Source organism: Fundulus heteroclitus, chromosome 21 (assembly GCF_011125445.2).
Source record: "Fundulus heteroclitus isolate FHET01 chromosome 21, MU-UCD_Fhet_4.1, whole genome shotgun sequence".
In the NCBI taxonomy this organism is placed as follows: domain Eukaryota; kingdom Metazoa; phylum Chordata; class Actinopteri; order Cyprinodontiformes; family Fundulidae; genus Fundulus; species Fundulus heteroclitus.
Window position 1 is genome coordinate 37,744,655 of NC_046381.1, and position 23,209 is coordinate 37,767,863.

At 45.5% G+C, this 23,209-nt stretch overlaps 1 protein-coding gene across 1 annotated transcript; it reads left to right on the forward strand.

Moving 5' to 3' along the window:
- The first annotated feature begins 4,225 nt into the window (after window positions 1–4,225).
- On the forward strand, window positions 4,226–10,910 carry LOC105921233 (transmembrane protein 200A). Its single transcript, XM_021313197.2, has 5 exons — window positions 4,226–4,862; window positions 5,422–5,587; window positions 5,665–5,885; window positions 6,174–6,325; window positions 7,122–10,910. The coding sequence occupies exons 2-5, from the start codon at window positions 5,481–5,483 to the stop codon at window positions 7,134–7,136; spliced, it is 495 nt and encodes a 164-aa protein (XP_021168872.2). The 5' UTR covers window positions 4,226–4,862; window positions 5,422–5,480; the 3' UTR covers window positions 7,137–10,910.
- The last annotated feature ends 12,299 nt before the right edge of the window (window positions 10,911–23,209 follow it).

Below are 23,209 nucleotides of genomic sequence, written 5' to 3' on the forward strand. Positions count from 1 at the left end.
ACAGAGAGACCAGCAGAGAAATGAATTCCTTTACTCCATCCTCCGTGTCTCTGACTCCATCCTCCGTGTATCTGACTCCATCCTCCGTGTCTCTGACTCCATCCTCCACGTTTCTGACTCCATCCTCCATGTCTCTGACTCCATCCTCCACGTCTCTGACTCCATCCTCCATGTCTCTGACTCCATCCTCCATGTTTCTGACTCCATCCTCCACGTTTCTGACTCCATCCTCCATGTCTCTGACTCCATCCTCCACGTCTCTGACTCCATCCTCCATGTCTCTGACTCCATCCTCCATGTTTCTGACTCCATCCTCCACGTTTCTGACTCCATCCTCCGTGTCTCTGACTCCATCCTCCGTGTCTCTGACTCCATCCTCCATGTCTCTGACTCCATCCTCCATGTCTCTGACTCCATCCTCCACGTCTCTGACTCCATCCTCCATGTCTCTGACTCCATCCTCCATGTTTCTGACTCCATCCTCCATGTCTCTGACTCCATCCTCCATGTCTCTGACTCCATCCTCCATGTCTCTGACTCCATCCTCCATGTCTCTGACTCCGTCCTCCATGTTTCTGACTCCATCCTCCATGTTTCCGTCAATAATGACGTCAGAGTTAAAGTCTGGAATCAGCTCAGCAGCTGAAGCTCCTTTCCTCCCTGATGGAGTTCTGCTGACCCAGGAAAGGTCAGGGAGCAGTAGGTAGGAGAAAGGAGCTAGGAGGTAGGAGGTAGTAGGTGTGATTGAGGGTATTCAGATGGAGCCTTAAGGCTAGGTTCCTGTGTTAAAGGAACTTTGAGTAGGAGCATCCAGGCTCCTTCCTAGTAGCTGTAATTAAAGGTATTCAGATGCAGCCCTAAACTAAACTGCTGATCAATGTGGAAGGAGGCGGGGCCTGAAGTTTGTTTCCATGGTAACACCAAACATAAAGGACATGTGAAAACATGGCTGCTGATTGGCTGGGAGCCTGTAAACCTTTAATAATGATAAAGTTACTGTTAGACGTCTGACGCAGCAGACGACGGATCAACGGCTCCATCATGGCTTCAGCAGCGCCTGAGAGGTTCTCAGCTCAGTGGAAACATCTGAACGATCAGCTGCTCCAAGGCTGCATCAGCGCCGATGATGTCATCACAACACCGATGATGTCATCATGAGACAAAGGGCTCGTTTACCTCCGCTGAACACAGAACAATCATCTCACTTCCTGGAGTGTGACATCACCACTTCCTCTGTCAGACGAATTCTAACAGGAAGCAGGTGATGATGTCACACTGTGGCCCCGCCTCTTCCCCGACTCAGACGTGGACGGTGATGTCATCGCTCCTGCTCTGCTGTGATTGGTGAAACAGTGTTTGCTGAGGAAAAGCCTGGTGGTGGGTGGAGCTTGTTCCCAGAGATAATTTATTCTTTAGTTCCAGAGTTTCTATTGTTCTGCTGCATCTCTATAGAGTTCTATTTTCAGGTTTCTATTTGAGTCTAGATTTGTATTTCAGTCCTGCTGGCTTTTAACCAAAAAGCTGACTCCTCCCCCTCCGTGATGTCACAGTGAGGGCGGGACCACACGGAGCGGGGCCCCTGGGGGCCCCTAGCTGCACATGCTCAGTGTGTGAAACTGGTTCCTTCAGAGCAGGCTTCCTCAGGTTTCCATGGGAACACTTCCTGCCTGCTGTTTCTGTCAGTGTTTGATGATACCAATAAAGTTTCTGACCTGAAGCGTGTGCCGATCGTTCATTGGTTCCTCAGGTGTGAGCAGGTGAGCGATGAAGCCTACAGACCTGGTCCAGGTCCTGGGCTGATGGAGATGTGCTCCTCACATGAAGATCCCAGGATCAGCTGCAAACACACACTGGTGAAAGTATGTTCTCCATTCTAGTGACGAACTTGTTCTAACGGAGGTCCAGCCCGCTGATGCCAGCAGACTGGAGATCATGTGACGTGGCAGAAGATCAGCTGCACTCAGGAGCTCTAGGCTCTGCTTCTCAGGATTCCTGCATCATGAAGACCCAACAGTCCCCCAAGCAGCTGAGACAGAAGATCACTGATAGCTTTAGACCAGCAGAACCTGCTGGACACCTTCAGATAAACCGTCACTAACAAATGCCTTATTCACCACACTCAACAGGTTAACAAATCCTCCTGTGTCCGTGGCTTCTGATCTCCACCAGGGCCTGCAATGAATTTAACTTCTTTACTGAGAAAATCCTAAAGATCAGAGGATCACTTTGTACATTCATATCAACACCAGAACCAAAGCTGTATTCAGCTGGAACTATTTCTGACAAAATGTCCCAATTCAGCCAAATAAACTACAAAAGATTAGAGGAGATCATTCAGCAGCTAAGTTCCTCCTCCAGCTGCCTTGATGTTCTCCCCACAGCGTTCTTTAAGAACGTTCTGCCTGTCATAGCGTCTGATCTGACTCAGATAATAAACATGTCCCTTCTGTCAGGTGTTTTCCCCCAGTCCCTAAAAACAGCAATTATCAAACCACTGCTGAAAAAGAACAATTTAGACAAACTTCTCCTCCAGAACTTCAGGCCCATCTCAAACCTCCTTTATCAGTAGATTCTAGAAAAAGCTGAGTTTTAACAATTAAACACCTTCTTAACAACGACCAGCCGCTTTGATGTTCTCCAGTCAGGTTTCCTCACCACAGTACAGAGACCGCCCTGATCAAGGTGCTGGTTCTGTTGGACCTCAGTGCTGGTTCTGTTGGACCTCAGAACCTCAGTGCTGGTTCTGTTGGACCTCAGAACCTCACTGCTGGTTCTATTAGACCTCAGTGCTGGTTCTGGTGGACCTCAGAACCTCAGTGCTGGTTCTGGTGGACCTCAGAACCTCAGTGCTGGTTCTGGTGGACCTCAGAACCTCAGTGCTGGTTCTATTGGACCACAGTGCTGCATTTGATACTGTTGATCACTCCATTCTGTTAGAACGCCTGGAGAACTGGGTCGGCCTCTCTGGTACAGCTCTCCACTGGTTTAAATCCTACTTAAAGGACTTTTTTGTATCAGTAGGTAACTTTACATCAGAGACGACATAAATCACATGTGGGGTTCTCCAAGGTTCCATCCTGGGTTCCTCCTGTTCTAGATCTACATGCTCCTCTAGCTCAGATCATAAACATCATCAGCTACCATCACTATGCAGACGACACACAGCTCTACATCACCATGTCACCAGGTGACTATGAACCAGTTCAGCCTCTGAGGAAATAGAAGAAATCAATGCAGGAGGAGACAAAATGTTCTTTAACTGAATAAAAACTAAACTGAAGGAATAATTTCTGGACCAATAGAGGAGAGATCCAGAGTTAGCTCACAGCTTCAGCTGCTTCAGCTAGGAACCACTGATCAGGCCTGAAACCTGGGAGTAGTGATGGACTCAGACCTAAATACATCACAGACTTGTTATCAGGGCATCAACCCTCCAGACCACTCAGGTCTTCTGACTCCAGCCTGCTCTGCAGAACCAGAACCAGAACCAGACATGGAGAAGCAGCATTTAGTTCCTATGCTCCACTGATCTGGAAGAAACTTCCAGAAAACTGGAAAAGTGCTGAAAGCCTGAGTTCCTTTAAATCAAGATTAAAACACATTTGTTCAGGATTTCCTTCAACTGTTGTAGTTAAACTGTTTTCACTAGATGCTTTTAGTTTCAATTCTCCCATATTTTATTGTGTCTCTGTTTTTCTGCATTTTATGCAAAACTCCTCATTACCTGTAAAGTAGAAGATCAGTGGCCACTAAGCACAGAGACCACATAGAGCTGTGGTCTGCATTCATCCATACGGGTTGTTGCTCTGGAATCAGGAAGACGAGGAGTCCTGCCGGGTCTACGGGAAGAGCCCGGTTCTGTTTCCCCCACCGAGTAGATGCTCATCACAATAGTTTGGTTCAGCCCAGAGAAGCTGCACCTGGCCAGGCACCAGGATGATAAGATAAGATAAAATAAGATAAGATAAGATAGGCTTTATTGATCTCACATTGGAGAATGTGAGACCCTGGAGTCAGCTGTGTTACAGCGAGGAAACCTAGAGGACAGAAACGCTTGGCGAGAGGCGGAGGACGAGTCCCAGAGACCTTTGACCACTAGACCCGGCTGCCTAGACCTGGACTGAAGAGATTGGTTCTGAAGAGGTTCTGAGTCCCTCTGCAGGTGAAGGTATCTGCTGCTTCTCATGATGTGGGAACATCGAAGTCTGAATCCAGACCTGCTCACTCAGGTCTGCTGGGTGTGATGAAGACCTCTGGAGGGTTTTTAATTAGAAACAGAGGCGGTCCATCACTCCTCCTGGGAATCCTGCTGGTGCCGTTCCCTGACAGAGCTGGACCTACGGACTGGTGAGCCTGGTCCAGCACTGAGAACATGCTGATGGAGCCAGGAGGAAGGCAGTCCACAGTACCACCTGCTGACCACGGCACACACAGCAGCTCCTCTCAGCGAGTCGTCCCCACCAAGAGACGCTAACTATAAAAAATTATGCTGCAGAGATGGAGAGAGCGGAGGAGGAGAGCTGGGGGCTTCATTTTCAGCATGCATGTGTGAGGAGAGGAGAGGAGAGGAGAGGAGAGGAGAGGAGAGGAGAGGAGTGTGTTATTTCCAGCTGAGGATCAGTGGGAGGAAGCTTTCTATCCTGCTGGGGGAGGAGGAGGAGGAGGAAGAGGAGGAGGAGAAGAGCTCCGAGTCAGAGCATCGTTTCAGAAACACCAACAGAAGGAGGTTTGTCAGAGGGAGGAGCCGACAGAGAGGCAAGCAGAAGGAGGGAGGAGGAGATGGAGAGAGGAGGAGGCATTTCCAGAGACATCTGAGCAGCAGGAGAACCGGGGAGGAGAACCATGAGGCAGCAGCAGCATCAGTAGGAACAAATGCTTTGTCTGTATTTTAGAATCATTGATTGGTATCGGTTCTGCAGCGGTAGATCGCTTTATCTGAACAGAAACCAATCAGTTGGTTCTGGTCCAGTCTGTGTGTGTGTGTGTGTGTGTGTGTGTGTGTGTGTGTGTGTGTGTGTGTGTGTGTGCGGTTCTGCTCTCTGTAGGTGTGGGTGCTGATCAGTATTGATCTGACTGATCGGCACCGATCCTCAGAGACCAGCTGGAGATGTGATGATGCTCATTGATCACGGGTTGGATCGCTGTGACGGATCAGCTGGGCTGCATTCATCAGCAGCAGCAGCCAGAACTGATTAGGTTCTGATCAGCCCGATGGGTTTGCACGGGCACAAGGAGCCTTCTGCTGCAGTGCATGCTGGGAGATGTAGTTCCCATCCATCAGAGTAGATGGTCCGGTGGTCTGTCATCGGTTCTGATCCTGGACCAACATCTGGTCTGGAAAGCTGATGACATTGGTTCTGGTCCTAGGTTCCTGGTAAAGTGTGGCTGTTCCTCTGATGGGAGGCTGATACTGTGTTCCAGGTGAGGTGGCAGTGGGCGGGGCCTAACCCGCTCAGCCACCATCTGATTGGTGGCCTGTGATGATCGCCACAGGCGGCCTGCTGAGGATCAACGCGCGGCGACAGGACTCCCTGAGGTCCAAAGCACACAGACCACATCCACACAAGAAAAAGAACAAGAACAAAAGGTACCGCACCCCCCACCCCCACTGTCAGAGGGGAATCACACCAATGTAGCAGATGATGTCACTTCCTGTCCTTGCAGACGCAGCGAGGTGGTGGTGGTGAAAGGGAAGCTGAAGCTGTGCTCCGTCCCAGGTCTGGTCGCTGTCCTGGGGATTTTGGTCCTGCTGGTGGGGGTACTGATGGCAGCTCTGGGCTACTGGCCTCGTGATGGACTGTTCTTCAGCTCTCAGCCACAGGAGGGCGCCGCTATGGCCCTAATGTCCTTCAGCAGTCCAACACCTGCCCTTGGCTGGAGTCCAGGTGAGAGTTTACCTGAGAAGAACCCAGCAGAGCCTGAACCAAGGTATCTGTGCTCCGGTCCTCGAGGTACAATTTTGTGTCTCTGCTTCAACACCTGAGTGAAATAATCAGGTCATTAGCAGACCTCTGGAACACTTGGCTGCAGACTGAGGAGGTATTCAGCTATTTGATTCAGGTGTGTTAGACCAGGTCCACACACCTGAAGTTTCAGGACACCGGACCTCGAGGACTGGACTTGAAGACCCCTGCTGTTGAGGGTTCTGATGAGTATTGTTCTGTCTGATTCAGGAGGAAACCAGGTGGGAGGAGCCGGATCGAGGGCACAAAATCAGTGTTGGAAGAGATGGAGGAGAAGAGGAAAATGGCTTCAACCAAACAGAAGTCACCAATGGGACCACCCAACATCTTCCACGAGGATTTCTAGAAGATTTCTTGGACAGGTAAACAAGCACATCATCTCATTCTGACTCCTGATCACCAGGACATCTCAGACAGCCTCTTCAGGAGGTCTACCAGAGTCTGCCAGAGATCTATAGTTTATTTTAGCTGTCCTGGAGGTAACTTTAGGAGTTTCTAAGGAAATTCACTGGCGATTTAGAGTTAATGATCTTAGATGTGGCTCTATGGAAGGCCACAGAGTTCTTCTGGGATGTCAGTGGCTCTTTGAAGTGGCTTCTATTCTGGGTGATGTTGTAGTTTTGCACTAAAATGTACTCCTAGGTTCTTCCAAAGGTTTCTTAGCGATGTTGGAGATGTTGGACTTGTGTTCCTCTCAGTGTAGCTAGGGAGGCAGAACATGTTCAGACCTTTGGTTTGGGAACAGATGGTGATTTGGAAATGATCTCTGATAAGCCCAAAGAGTTCTGAGCCCTGATAGTTCAGCATGTGGTTGAAATGAAACCCTCAGAACACTTGTTTGGTCCAGAACTTTGTTGGGTTCTTGCAACTGAGTCCACAGGTTTATATTTGTGATTCTTCGTGTTTTGGGATTACTCAGATTGTTTGTTAAAGGGTCTGTCTGAAGCCAAACATTATTCTTACTGGAACCATTTTGAACAGAACTTGATTTTTCCGAATAATCTCTGTGAGAAGGCTTAGTGTTCCTGGTGTGGCTCTCAGTTAAAACACCAAGAACCTCTCATCAGATAGCCCCGCTGTAGTTCTATACAGTTTTCTGGTGTGTAACCGTACTCTGATTCACCTGTAAACGGTTTCTGATTGGCTGTGTCTCTGCAGGTATCTCTACTCTGATCGTTTGAAGGTCTTTGGCCCGCTCATCATGGGGATTGGGATATTCCTCTTTATCTGTGCCAATGCTGTCTTGCATGAGAACCGCGATAAGAAGACGAAGGTCATCAACCTGCGGGACATCTACTCTACAGTCATTGACCTCCATAGTGTACGAAAGCCCCACCCTTCTTCTGGCTCCACCCACCAACCATCAGCCAATCCGCTCAATGGCATCATTAACTATGTCCAGTCACGGAGTCTGGAGTCAAAGTCCCGGGCATGCCCCGCGGCCTTGCTGTCGTCAAGGCCGCCCCCCAGCAGCAGAGGATCCAGTGATGAAGGGGGAGGTCCAGTCTTTAGTATCTATCAGCAGCAGCCACATGCATCTCCTCCCTCCTCCTCTGATGGACACTCTCTGCCACAAACCTACAATCCCTGCTGGACCTCCCACCACAAGGAGGTGCTCAGCTCCTTCACATTACCCCGGCCTCGTCAGCGGTCCCCTGGCCCTCGCAGGAGACACTCCTTCTGGGCCGGGAACAGCCGGGAAGAAGAGGACCAGAAGAAGAAACAGATGCAACCACCGCCTCTGTGTGCCTCTACTCCTCCACCTCACGGAGGCTCTGAGGCTTTGCTCCTCCTCTCCACTTCCTCCCTCTCTTCTCTGTCCCACCTACTTTCCTCCTCTTCCTCCACACCAGTCCCGCCCTGTAGAAGGCGGAGCCTCCCAACCGCACCATTCAACACAGCCTACAGCGAACTAACTCAAGGAGGTAACGAGTCATCTGAGTGTTCTTCATCACATAAGGTGACCCCAGAGGGCCGGGCTCAACACTCACAAAAAGCTGCACACAGAGACGGAGAACCAGCAAAGAGAACCTGAAGTCACCCTGTGGGGGGAGGAGGAAAACATGGAAGGTCTACAGTCCAACTGATGAAGCTCATGATGACAAACCGTAGCAATAATGAGTCTTCCACCTGAGACACGCCACAACATGAGTCCTCCTCTGGTTCAGCACAAAAGTGTTAAGGGTGGAGGCAGGCTCTACTGCTCAGCACAAACATTTGCTTAGTTTTAATGTTTGTACTCACGATGGGCTGATTAACCCAACCTAGCCCCATCCTGTTCAATTAAACCCAACCCAGACTGACCCTTACTGACCCGTTCAGGGAGCACTGGCAGATTATCATATCCTTGTTTGCCTGTAAGTAATGCTCACTAACCCAGACTGAACAAACTAAAGCAGACTTCCCCAACTAGTAAAATAAAAAATAAAAAAAACCTTGTTTGATCAAGCATTGACTCAAAACTAATATAGACTAACCCTAAGTAATGTAATTCAGACTAATTACTCATTTAACCAGCCCAAAATGACTGTAACCAATCCATTCAGTAGATCACAAATTATCATATCATGTTTACCTGTAAGTGGCCCTTACTGATCCTGAGTAATCCAACAAACCAGGTTACCTCAACTAATCAAATGTTAACCAGTTCAACAAACCCTGATTGAGTTAACCCTGACTACTCTAATCTAGACTAACCATTAACTAATCTAACCAACCCAGGCTGACTCTACCCAACCCACTCAGGAGACCACAAATTCTCATCATGTCACAGTTTACCTGAAAGTATCCCCAAATAATCCAAACTAATCAAACTAACCCAGATGATCCTGATTTATCAGATGTGAACTAACTCAACTTTACTTAATTAATGTTACATTACCTAAAGTACCTAATAGTGATTAACCCTAACTAATCTAACCCTAAACCAGTCCTAACCAGTCTAACCAAGACTAATTAACTAATCTAAGATAGACTAATTTTAACTGATCTAACTAACCCACTCATACTAACCTAGATTAACCCTTGCTAATCTAACCCTAGACAAATTCGTACCATTATAACCCAGACTAACTAATTAAACCTAGACCTGTCCTAACCAGTTTAACCCAGACTAACTAATCTAGACTAATCTTAAATGATCTATTTCACTCACTCACCTAGATGAATCTTTATAAATATAATCTAGACCAGTCATAACCAGTCTAACTAACCCAGACTAACTAATCTAACATACGCTAATTTTAACCAATCTAACAAACCCACTCGCACTAATCTAGATTAATCCTTACTAATCTAACCTAGACCAGGGCTACCCAGTCTAACTAACCCAGACTAACTAATCTAACTAACTGAACTGATCCAATGATTGGTTGATCAAGGCTGCAGGTGAGGACAGGTTTTGATCCAACTGTTTTACCTTCAGGGTTTTATTCGTCCTCAAGCTGACCATGTGTTCTGCTTTAACCAATCAGGATCACCGACATCTCACAGCTGTCATGGCAACCACATCGGTCACTGGTTAGGATGTTCAGGCTTATTGGTGCACATTCTTCAGCCGGGCAGCACAGAGGAGAACTTATCATGACTTTGTTGCTTTAACCAACCCATCCAGTGAGGCGGGTTGGGTTACCTGGACAATCCTGACTATGGGTAGCGAACTCACCTGGATAGACACCACAGGGACTAATGTCCACAGATGTGTCTGGATTACTACGTCCTGTGGTGGCTTCTGCTGCATCTTCTCTCTGATTTCAGCCTTTCTGCAGGTCAGCGGCAGAGACATCCCTCGGATGGTTCTTCTACGTTTGGGTTCTGATTTCTTTAACTGCTGTTGTTGCAATAACAGCAGACAGGTTTCCATCTTTAATGATTGCAGTGCATGTTCTTTCTACCTTCAGTATCTTCACACTTTTATGTTGGAACGAAGGTTCTGTAATGTTTGTAGAACGGATATTTCAGGGACTAATTTTCATGGTGGATGTGGAAGTCTCTGCTGGGTTGGACCTGGATGCCTGGACAGACTGTCCATCCTGACTGCAGGAAATCATGGAGGGCATGTTGTTGTTTTTACTGCATGTTCATGAAGCTCCTCCGTCTGAGCTGAGGATCACATGACTTACTTTGATGATCACATCCGACATCTTTTTTACGAGTTGAGTTATTCCTCAGAACTGAATCACGTTCTCCTCTAGAATGCAGCTCCACAGGGTGGGAGGAGATAACATCTGGAAAACAGTCTATAAAGCTCCACCTGCCCACAGAGGAACCTTCACAGACTGCAGAACAATAGCAGAAATGTTTTTGGTGGACTGAACCCAACTGTCACCAACATGCTCTAATTTAGAATTTGATTCTGCTTGAATTGGCCGTTGACTTTAAACCTAACAGTGTGGAAACATTTAAAAAAAGTTGATCGAACTCCATATTTGTGCCCCTGGAGTTTCATTGCTGAAGATCCTCTGAACATGTTTTCTGTTTATAGGTCTGTTTGTACCGGGTTTGTTCAAACTGAACCAGATCAGTTAAATCTGAAGAGAGTTTACAGTTTTTTTAGCTGATTCCTGTTTGATTGAATATTTTTTTTCACTTTGAACTGATTCCTGTCAGTTTTAATTGGCTCTTCCCAGAATGAACTGATTCCTGTCAGAACTGATTCTTCTTAATTTGAACAGATTCCTGTGAGGCTGAACAGAACCGTGTGAGTTTACAGCCTGGAACTGTGTCTTTTAACGTGAATGTATGTGATTATGTGACCATGGTTGTGATCATGGTTCTGCTGCAGAAGCTGTTCGGACTCTAAGATGAACTCTCCCTTTTTGCTCTAAAGTGAAACTTGTAGCTTCACGATGTCTTCCACTGAATGTTACTTCAAATAGCACAAATTGAGTACAGATGAGGGATTGTCTCCTTAAAGAATCCAAATAAAGCACATTCCTGTCCAACTGACCCGTCTCCGACTGGATCTTCCTCCACCAGCCACAGTTCAGTCATGTTTGGCTGCTTTCCTCTGACTGATGCCTGCAGGCAGCATCTGAGTATGGACCTGAACAGACAGAAGTTGTAATCTTTGGGCCAGAGTCTTCAAAAAATAAAGTTCTTAATCAATCACTTAATCTGGATGGCATTAACTTGGCCTCTGGTAATAAAGTAAAAAATCTTGGTGTTGTTTTCGACCAAGACATGTCATTTAAATCCCATATTAAACAGGTTTCCAGAGTTTCCTTTTTTCACCTCCGGAATATCGCCAGAATTAGAAACATTCTGTCCAGGAGTGATGCTGAAAAATTAGTCCATGCATTTGTTACTTCAAGGCTGGACTATTGTAATTCTTTACTATCAGGAAGTCCACAAAATGCAGTTCAAAGCCTTCAGCTGATCCAAAATGCTGCAGCAAGAGTTCTGATGAAAATCAACAAGAGGGATCATATTTCTCCAATTTTAGCTTCCCTTCATTGGCTTCCTGTTAAATCAAGAATAGAATTTAAAATTCTCCTTCTAACGTATAAAGCCCTTAATAATCAAGCTCCATCATATATCAGAGCTCTGATTACCCCATATGTTCCTAACAGAGCACTTCGCTCTCAGACTGCAGGTCTGCTGGTGGTTCCTAGAGTCTGTAAAAGTAGAATGGGAGGCAGATCCTTTAGCTATCAGGCTCCTCTCCTGTGGAACCAACTCCCAGTTTTGGTCCGTGAGGCAGACACCCTATCTATTTTTAAGACTAATGTTAAAACTTTCCTTTGTGACAAAGCTTATAGTCAGAGTGGCTCATGTTACCCTGAGCTATCTCTATAGTTGTGCTGTGATAGGCCTAGGCTGCTGGAGGACATCAGGGTCTAATTTTCTCACTCTACTGACTGTTGTCATTTCTGCTTTAACTTTCTGTTCTCTCTCTTTTCTCTTCATAGTAGGTACACCTGGTCTGGCGTTCTGTTAACTGTGACATTATCCAGAGAAGACGGCTCACCCGCTACTACCATCTAATGTAGAACAGATTACTAGATGTGTGCTTCTGTGCTTTTTTGTTTCTCTTGTTGTGTCTCTGTTCTGTCTTCTGTAACCCCAGTGGGTCGAGGCAGATGACCGTTCATACTGAGCCCGGTTCTGCCGGAGGTTTTCCTTCCCGTTAATGGGTGGTTTTTCTTCCCACTGTCGCTTCATGCTTGCTCAGTATGAGGGATTGCAGCAAAGCCATGTACAATGCAGATGACTCTTCCTGTGGCTCTACGGTTCTCAAGGAGTGAATGCTGCTTGTTACGACTTTGATGCAATCAACTGGTTCCCTTATAAAGGACATTTTTGACCAATCTGTATAATCTGACCCAATCTGTATAATATGATTGAACTTGATTTTGTAAAGTGCCTTGAGATGACATGTTTCATGATTTGGCGCTATATAAATAAAATTTAATTGAAATTGAATTGAATCTGCTGCAGAGGAACGCCTGCTGCTCTCAGACTGCAGTCCTCACTGGCTGGAGAGTCCTGCGACCTAAAAGTGAACCAGGTCCGGTCCACCAGGATCCTGGACTCTGCAGCCGTCCTCAGGTCTTCTGGTTTGTCATCATCACGGAGCCCAGCTCGGTCTGTCCTGGTAAGTGATGCAGGAAAGCTGACGACCTCTGGAGCATGTCAGGTTTCCAGGTTCAGACCATCAAAGCATCGCTTCTCAACCAGTCAGAGCCCTGAGAAAACTACCGGAGGAACAAGGGTGTAAACGTGGCCTCAGAGTTCCAACGTTCTGCCCGACTGTCAGCAGGGAACCTCTGAGAGGTCCGAGCGGACCCAAACAGAATAAAGTTTGTTCCTGTCAGGAGCTGAAGATCAGGAACTATCGGTAAATGCGTCGTTGTGAACATATCAGAACATTTCTAATCACAGACCAGCTTTAACATCACTAACCAACCAGAACATCACAGTACGTCGCCCCCTGCTGGACCAAATGGTTTCAGGTTCTGTCTGATCAATGGTGAGGAACCTGAAACAGGTTTCATGGACCTTCAGCAGCAATCCGCTGACCATCAGTCACGTTGTGTTCTCCACGATGCCTCATCGCTTTCAAAGCAGACTCTTCCTGAACATGAACTGGAGAGCAGAAGAAGGCGAACAAGACGCAGCTGGTTCTGGACAGACAGAAGGTGACCAAACAGCAGCTGGATTAAGTCTGGTTGTCCTCCAGGAAACACTCCTTGATCAGAACAATAAGTTTAAAGAAAGTCAGGGGGACATCTGGAGAACAAACAAAGAAGATCTTGGAAAAATATACAGAACAGCAGCAGATTATGAATCCCTGTGAAATAGCTTGAAAACATCTAAAAACATTTGAGGAGCAGCTGGGAGTGTCTGGAAAACGGTGGAGATCTGGAGGACATCTGGAGAACACCCGGAGAACTGGTGGATGTCTCTGGAAAGCCAACAGAACATATAGAGGTCATCAGGAGAATGACATGGAAGAGTTGAAGGACATTTGGGTGAGGCCTGGAGGCCCTGATAATCTCTGGGAAACATCTGAAGAACCCATAGGTCTCAGATTATTCCTGGTCTCCTAAACCATTTGATCAGAATCTCTGGCGATCGATACAAGAAGATCAATTTGGCGATTGATCAGAGCAGGGCATCCCACAGCAGCCAATGGGGCTGGATCTGGTGGTGCTGGAGGTTGACCTGTTCTGAAACCGATGAACCAGGAAGATGTCCATGCAGAGTTTCAGGATGCGGTCCACACACAGCAGCTCCCCCAACATCATGGAGCTGCTGATGAACTTCCTGATGACCAGAACCACCGAGGCGTACCGGCCCATGATCCTGGAAAGAACAGGAGAACCAATCCAGACTTTGGTCCTTTAGGGATGAATTCTTGTAAATCTTTATCATCAGAAGACATAAAAGCTTCATTAAATGTATTGATGCAGCAGAAAGCTCTGATCAGAGTTCACTTTTGGCCCAGCTGGTCCTGCGTTCTGCTCATGGAGGTAACTGTGGTTCTGAAGGACGCAGGAAGCAGAACTGATGAGTGCTGGTGGGACTGTGTGAGCCGTATCAGGCCAGGAATCCCAGACTTGGAGGAATGACGTTGTCACTGAACACAAACAGCTGAAGCCCCGCCTCCCTCCTGGTATCTAATGAAGCCCCGCCCCTTGAAGGAACCATCCCCTGCAGCTGGTTGGTCGACAGTCCACCACTCCTGCAGCTCTCTGTGCCGATTGCCTGTCCTCTCCAGGGACAGAAGGATGTCCTTGTATGTTTGAAGAAGAAAAGTCATGTGATTGGTTTTGTTGTCACAGTGATAGTCTAAACAGTTCTGGATCATGTTGTCAGGACTCAGTGGGCAGCGCCGGTCAGGCCTCTGCCTGCTGCCCTTTTCTCCTGCAGGTGGCTGCAGTTTGACAGAGGGGTGTGGCGCACAGCTGTGGCTCGTTCAGCGGCGTGATGACGTCCTGAGTCAAGCCTTTAAGTTCTCATTGTTCTGGATTCCGCTCCAAGCGCTCTCTCGTGCTCTGACGTCCCAAGTCAAGCCTTCTGGCTCGTGTCTCTTAATCCTGCTCCAGACGCTCCTTTGTGCTCAAGTCCCCTCTCCGAGGCTCCCTTGGTCACCAGCTGATCATCCTTTTCCTCCTGTCCTGCACTAACTCTCTGACCTCTCCTGCAGAAAGTTCATCAAACCCGGCATACATGGTTCCGGTGCTTCCCAAGTTCTAGCTCTGGCCCTGTTGTGCTCTAGTCGCCCCTAGACCTGAATAAATCGGTCAATTAGCCGGTAGTGCTTCCGGCTGCGCTCTAGGGCAGCGGCTAGGCGTACAGCTCCGACCACTGGTGGACATTTTTCATAAAAAAATGCCGCCAAACTTGCTAGAAATTACTCATCTACCCAGGCGATAGGTACATGACCGCCAGCACCTGCTGGAGTTACGACCACGCAGTGTTTTTGGACTCGTAACCACTGCTACCCTCGATTGTTTACGCGGCTTCGTACTCCTCCAGGAACGAGTCACAGAGGCCTACGGCGCTGCGGACTCACCGAGCAGCTCATGCTGGAGGAGGGCCAAGCGAAAGCGATGCAGCCGGCTGAAGATACGCGGCTGTCGCGGGGGTTTAGCAGCTAAGCTAAAGGCTAACCCATTCAGATCGCTGCTCCCGTCCATCGTCCGCTCACTGGACAACAAAATTGACCATCTACAACTCGAACTCTCTGCAAAGAGGGAGTTTATAGAATGCTGCGCTCTGATCCTGGCGGAGACATGGCTCACATCATCAATCCCAGACCACGCCGTTAGCCTGGAGGGGCTAGCTATTTTCCGTGCTGACAGAAACAAAGAGCTCAGCGGTAAGACCCGAGGAGGCGGACTCTGCGTTTACATCAATAACACCTGGTGTATAAATGCTAGAATAGTCACAAGTTTTTGCTCTCCGGACATCGAGACCCTGATTATTAGCTGCAGACCTTTTTATCTGCCTAGAAAGTTCACTATTGTTATTATACCAGCGGTTTATGTTCCTCCGAGCGCTAATACAAAAGAGGCTATGAGTGTACTCTATCGGACTATCTCTGAGCTGCAATCTGCACACAGAGGGCGTTTTCATCATTGCTGGGGATTTTAACCAGGCAAATATGAAAACTGTTCTCCCTCATTTCTACCAACATGTGGATTTTGCAACTCGGGGAGAGAACACTCTAGACTTAGTTTATACAAATATTAAAGGCGCATTCAAGTCAGCCCCCTGCCCCCACCTGGGCTCTTCAGACCACCTCTCTGTGATGCTAATTCCTGCATACAGGCTGCTGCTGATCAGAGCTAAACCTGCAGTGAAGCAGGTGAGGGTGTGGACTGAGGGAGCAATAGACCATTTCATGCGTGACGTCACGATCTACGTCAGCGCTACATCCGGGTTACGCTGGTAGGCAAAAACAGGACTGTTCTCGCCAAACACCGTAACAAAAACGAGTGATTTAGAGCGTACTTTTAGTTTATTTTTGGAATCTAAACAATGCCTACGACTTGTTGTGCTCCTGGTTGCAGTCGGATGTACGTTTCTTTCGTTTGCCAAAGGACGAAGACAGAAGAAAGAAATGGATAAATTCAATGAAAAGGATGCAGGCAGACCCTCCCAATGGACTGTGGCAGCCATCATACCACGACAGAATTTGCAGTCTACACTTCATCTCCGGTAAATACAACTTAATTTTGCACTAGTCATTGTTCTACTTAAATCATTATATGAATAAAAAATAGAATATATATAAAAGTAATTAGTGGATGACTGATTTAAATCAATGTCGGTGAATGAATGTGAATGAGTGTGTGTGTGTCTGTGTGTGTGTGTGTTTGTGTACATGTGGGGGAGGTGGAGGTTTTTGGGTTGGTACAGTATCTGTGTAAATGTATCCTGTGCTGTGATTTATGTTGATTTAATTAAAAAAAAAAGTATTTAGATGTGAGATTGATACTGTCTTGTCCAACATTCAACAGACGTAAACCATCCTGACTTTCTGCCCACTATTTTCAACTTCACACCAGTGACCAAGTCAACCTTCAACATTGTTGGAAAGGTTTGAGCGGGTGGCCAAACGGCGAAGAAGATTGGCATTAACACCCTATCAAACGAAGAAAAATGTACCGCACAGCCATCAGGAACAAACAGCCGCCCAGGCTTTGTTGGATTTGGCACATTATACCCCATCATACAAAGATTCAGGTTGGCAAGATATTAATGTTAATAATAATATGGTACCTAAACTAAAGAACACTAGTTGTAAAGAGTTAATTATTTAAATGGTAACAATGTTGTATTGTAGTTGTTCAGTGCAGAATTTATTGAACTTATTAAAGAGGATCACTACATTATTTGTCCAATTCTGCAATCTTTGACTTTAAAATGTATTTCTTCAAATGATGGTTGTTTAACCGTAAAACTGTAAAGGCTTTGAGCTGGCCCTCTTCAGCAGCAGTATGATCAGCTACAAAGAGATTATGCAGGACTACCAACATGTTCTGGATGAAAATCGGCATCTCAAGGCCGAACGTGAAGCAAGTTGGTTTGCCTACACAAATCTCAACAACTCAGTGATGAAAACATTGACAGGACTTCCTAATGTGGACTTATTCCAGTGGTTGATGTCCCTTGTGTGTCTTTATCTGAAACCAGTCGGTAAATTGTGTTCTGGTGACATTCTTCTGCTGGTTTTGATGAAACTCAAACTTGGCTGTACCAATAAAGACTTGGCAATACGGTTTAAGGTTGCCCCGACACAGGTGTCGATTGATTCTATATTAATCATATGTTGTGCAATTACAAATATTTTGTAATTACAAATGTTTTGTAATTGCACAACATTGCACAAAAGTCACTTCCTGTTTGCGGTAAGGCGTATTGTATCACTTCTTGTTTTCACGGTGTGAGCAACGGTCTGTTGCTCCAGATTCTCTCGCTTTTATCTTTAATCTCTTTGCTGTAACATCTGTTTCTAACACATAAGCACTTTAAAACATTTTCTGTTGCTGCACATCGCGCTTGGGAACTCCTCGTGTTTCACACGGTTTGCTCTCTTGGCGTGGTAAAAGGGCGCTAGCCTAGCTTTAGCCTAGCCTAGCTTTAACTCCACAATGGCTCCTTCTCCTACTTTTATTTCAGCTTCTCCATCTCTGTCTAAGTCTCCTATCTCCTGCTCTCTGTGTCAGATGTTCAGTTATTCCTCTGCCTCCTTTGGTGATAATGGTACTTGTAATAAATGTAATGTTTTTGTAGCTTTGGAGGCGAGGGTGTCAGAATTAGAGACCCGGCTCCGTGCTGTGGAAAAACCAGCTGATAGCCGCTCCTTCGCTAGCGCGGAGCCACATAGACCTAGCGTTACTTCACTTAGTGGTCCTCCAGAAGCACCCGAGCAGCCGGGTAACCAGGCCGGCTAGGTGACGGTTCAGAGGAAGCATAGCTCTAGATTTCAGCCCCCAGTTCACCACCAACCCGTCTGCGTTTCTAACAAGTTTTCCCCATTCAGTGACACACCCGCTGAGAAGCCGACCCTGATTATTGGGAGCTCAATAGTCAGAAACGTGGCACTAGAGACACCAGGGACCATAGTTAAATGCCTGCCAGGGGCCAGAACGGGCGACATAGAATCTTACCTAAAACTGCTGGCTAAGGATAAGCGTAAATACAGTAAGATTGTTATTCACGCTGGCGGTAATGACACCCGATCACCAAAGTTGGTGTTGCTTCGGTGTGTGAGTTTGCTAAAGCAATGTCGGACTCTGTAATTTTCTCTGGTCCCCTGCCTGATCTGACCAGTGATGACATGTTTAGCCGCATGTCATCATTCAACCGCTGGTTGTCTAGGTGGTGTCCTGAAAACGACGTGGGCTACATTGATAACTGGAGAACTTTCTGGGGAAAACCTGGTCTGATCCGGAGAGACGGCATCCATCCTACTTTGGATGGTGCAGCTCTTCTTTCTAGGAATCTGGCCGGATTTATTAGTTCTCCTAAATGCTGACAACCCAGGGTCCAGACCAGGAAGCAGAGCCGTAGTTTAACACACCTCTCTGCAGCTTCTGTACTGTTACCCACCCATTATCCTATTGAGACGGTGTCTTTCCCACGGCCAAAACTTAACAGATCAAAAACTGATCTAAAAGGAACAAATCATAAAAATCTAATACAAATCCATATGGATCACTTTGAACCAAAAAATAAAATAATTAAATGTGGTCTATTAAATATAAGGTCTCTCCCTCCAAAGACTTTGTTAGATAATGAATTGATTTCTGATAATCAGATTGATTTGTTTTGTCTCACAGAAACCTGGCTACAAGAGGACTACGTTAGTATAAATGAGTCAACTCCCTCCAGTTGTAGCAGTCCCTCAGACCAAAGAAGAAACGGAGAGCCTCGACGGGTGCAGTTGTTTTAATTTACTGGATTCATACTCAATTTACACCGTGAAAACTAAACAAACACAAACATAAAATACATCTGCTTAGATGCCTTTCTTTGACACAGAATATAAACATTACATAAAGTACAAACTTTATAAACAAGCTCTAAATATGTACCTCGCTCCGCTGTCCAAGGGCTGCAAGGTGTTTAGCTGTAGGTCCATAACTGCTGCTATTGAGCCTCATGAAGCTGCACTCAAAACAAATATGCGCCCAGTCTTAATCTCTAACAAAATAAAAAGAGCGCTTTCTTTCGTTCTCTCGCCGGTAGGATATTAAGCTCTGAGACTGACTGACGGGGAGGTAGCAGAAACCTTCTTACTCTTGTGCGCACCCTTATTACCAACTGAGCTACAGCACCCCCTACTGTACATTACCGGTAACAACTTAGATCCAGTTTGTGAGCGCCATTTTGTGAAATTTGGACATCAATAATTAATTTATGTTATGTATCAATGTGTTATGTTTTTTGCTTTGTATTAAGCAGTTTGAGAACGAGTACATTTGTTTTGTTATTGCAGATTTGGATACATTCTGTGAAGAAAGTGCTGTTATATGCATTTTGGCTGTAGAGGGCGCTGTGGTTTTGTATTGCCCGTGAAGAAGAAATTTGTACTTGTGTTGTGGAGGGAAATAAAATGATGGCGGACGGAGCAACACGGTAGTTTTACCGTGACGCGACCGTGATATGACATAAGGTTGTTACACGTGTAAAACAGGCTCTGTGTCAGTCATTTAAACTAAGAGGTTAAATAAGAAATTAAGAAGAAACAACGAATGTGAAGATTAACCTCTACATTAAGTAAAACTACCTCCGCTCTGCAAGAAGGCGAGCCGAGACTGAGCCCAACACAACGGACCAGTAAGGAAGCATAAAATACGAACTGGTAAGCTGCATAAATGAGCCAAGAGAAGTACAAGACAACAAGAATGTTGGGATGCTGTAGTCTTCATTAGATGGCACTTATTTGGAAAGCAAGGCATGCTTTGTGTCATAGACTATTGAATTTGAACTCTTGTTGATGAAAAGTAAAGAATAAAAGAACGAAATGGCGGAGGGCGTGTCGCAAAAAATTAAAGAGCAAGAAAATGCCTGCACTACCGAAGACGACCAAAAGAGGGCGCCTAAATACACAGAAAAAGGCATGGAAGACCTTTTGCAAAGACAAATCGGTTTAAGAAGAGCAAAGCTGGCTCAAGTGACTGCAAAGCTGAATAAGATAAATGCTATGGTGAACAATAACGAAGATGCAGATAATGTAGATGAACATTTAAATGAGTTCAAAACTCAAGAGTGACTTTGCTCAGTTAAATGCAAAGGTTCTACAGCTGCTTTCAGAAGAAGAAAAACTTGCTGATCAGATGTATTGGTATCAGCCCAAAGATGAAAGTTTCAGCAATTTTATGGTGGATGCTGAAAAATGGATTATTGAAGCAAAGCAAAGACAACAGGATGAAGTGGGGTCAGATGACAGCGCATCCACAACTGATGGAGCCAGATGTAAACCACCGGGATCCTTCGTGTCCAGGGCCGGGTCCAGCTACTGTGGTTCAACAGCATCGTCGTCATCTGCACGTCGCAAGGAACACGCAGAAAAAGCTTCTTTGTTGGCAAAGGCAGAGAAGTTAAAAGAGAAGCAAGCTCTGAACTTGGAAGAGCTGAAGTTAAAGGCAAGAAAGGAGCAGCTGGAAATTGAAACCCAAATTGCTGTTTCTACTGCAAAGATAAAGGCTCTGGAAGAGTATGAGGACAGTGAAAAAAAAGGTATGAACTGTCAACATGCAAGTTCTTTTGGTGGTTTGACCCCAGTTGTTAAAGATGAAGGGTTAAATATGCATGTATGTAGACCGCAGAACCAAGTTAAACAGGAGAATACATCTCAAAGAGTTGAAATGGACACAAATATTAATTTGTGTGAAGTAATGTTGAAACAGAATGACATTACAGAAATGTTGGTTAAGCAACACAGACTGTCAAATCTGCCTCAGAGACATGTTTCCATTTTCAGTGGTGATCCTTTAGAGTTCAAATCCTTTCTCAGAGCGTTTGATCATACAATCAGTAGTAAAACAGATAATGATAGTGACAAGTTCTATTATCTTGAGCAGTTTACGCGAGGTGAACCAAGAGACTTAATAAGAAGTTGTCAACATATGAGCCCACAGAAAGGTTTTTATGAGGCAATGAAACTTTTATACTATCATTATGGGAATGAGCTTAAGATTGCAACAGAGTACCTAAAGAGGGTTGTAAACTGGCCTCAGGTGAAGGGAGACGATGCCAAGTCTCTTCATAGTTATTCACTTTTTCTGACTGGATGTAACAATGCCATGCAAGATGTTAACCAGCTTGAGGAACTTGACAACCCAGTAAATCTCAGAGTCATAGTTTCCAAATTACCATATAAAATGAGAGAAATGTGGAGAGTCTCAGCATTTGACATTCAAGAAAAATCTGGAACAAGAGCTAAGTTTTCAGATTTTGTGAAGTTTCTAAACAGGCAAGCTAAAATAGCTTCTGATCCTTTATTTGGTGACATTAAAGATGTTGATGACAAAGGCAAGCAGTACATAAAATCAAATAGGATGTACAGACAGAAAGGCAGTGCATTTGCCACCATCGTTGCACCTGCATTTAAGGAAAAGTCGCAGGATGCAAATAAAGGCACTTGGCGTCAGAAAGTTGATGCTTTTCAAAGACCATGTGTATTTTGTGAGAAAGGCCATTCACTTGCCGGATGTTAGAAAACAAGAAGACTGCCTCACAAGGAGAAAATAGAGTTCCTTAAAGGAAAAGGTCTCTGTTTTTTATGTTTGACTCAAGGACATTTGAGTAGAGATTGTAAGAAACGAATTCAGTGTGACTACTGCTCTAAAAGACACCGTAGTATGCTTCACTATGCTGAGTCAGAGGATGTAGCAGTAGAAAAGCCAAATGATGACACTGAAAGTTCAGATGCAGAAGCCCCTAGCTCTATCCCTATTGCCGGTGGGACATGTGGTGCTACCGGGGCCGGTAGTAGCAGTCGAGTATTGGCTATTGTGCCAGTTCATGTTAAGCTCAAGAAAGGTAGCAAGACCATTGATACTTATGCGTTTTTGGACAATGGAAGTGAAGCTACTTTTTGCTCAGAGAAGCTTATGAGACAACTTAGCATAGAAGGAAAGAAAACTCAAATCCTTCTTCGCACTATGGGTCAGAACAAACTGGAATCATGTTACATTGTGTCAGGCTTAGAAGTAAGTGGTGTAAAAGAAAATGTGTACATTGACTTACCTGATACGTACACACACAAAGACATTCCAGTTTCAAAAGAGAGCATTCCAATTCAAAGAGATTTAGAAAAGTGGCCTCATTTACACAGAGCAGAACTGACTGAAATAGATGCAGAGGTTGGACTTTTGATTGGAGTAAATGCTCACAAGGCAATGGAACCTTGGGAAATCATTCATAGCATAGATGAAGGTCCATATGCAGTCCGCACGATCTTAGGATGGGTTATCAATGGCCCTTTGAAGAAAAATGATTCTGAAAGACTACAAAATGTTTCTGTGAATCGCATATCAATGTCAGAAATTGAAACATTGTGTATGAAACAGTTTAATCATGACTTTCCAGAAAAGGCTTCTGAAGAGCGTCATGAAATGTCACGAGAAGATGTTCAGTTCATGGACTCTGTTAAGAACACAGTCCAGAAGGTTGACGGTCATTATTGTATAGGTCTTCCTCTTAAAGATCAGAATGTGAAGTTACCTAACAACCGTGAGCTAGTTGTGCAGAGAGCAGAAAGCCTCAAAAGAAAAATGTTGAAAAGGAAAGAGTTTCATGAGGAGTACACAGCTTTCATGTCTGATCTTATAGATAAAAAATATGCTGTTCCTGTGTTAAACGAAGAACTTGAACGTGATGATGGAAGATTATGGTACATACCTCATCACGGGGTGTACCACCCACAGAAAAGAAAGCTTCGAGTCGTTTTTGACTGTGCAGCCTCATTTCAGGGAAAGTCTTAAAATGAAGAGCTTTTACAAGGACCAGATTTAACAAACACATTGATTGGTGTTTTAACCCGTTTTAGATGTGACTACATTGCTCTAACGTCAGACATAGAAGCAATGTATCATCAAGTAAAGGTTCCACCAGCAAATACAGATATGCTTCGATTCCTCTGGTGGCCTGAAGGAAACTTGAGCAAACCATTGCAGGAGTTCAAAATGACTGTGCATTTGTTTGGTGCTACATCTTCTCCAAGTTGCGCCAACTTTGCTTTAAAGAAAACAGCACAGGATGCCACACACGAGGTTTCGGCTATG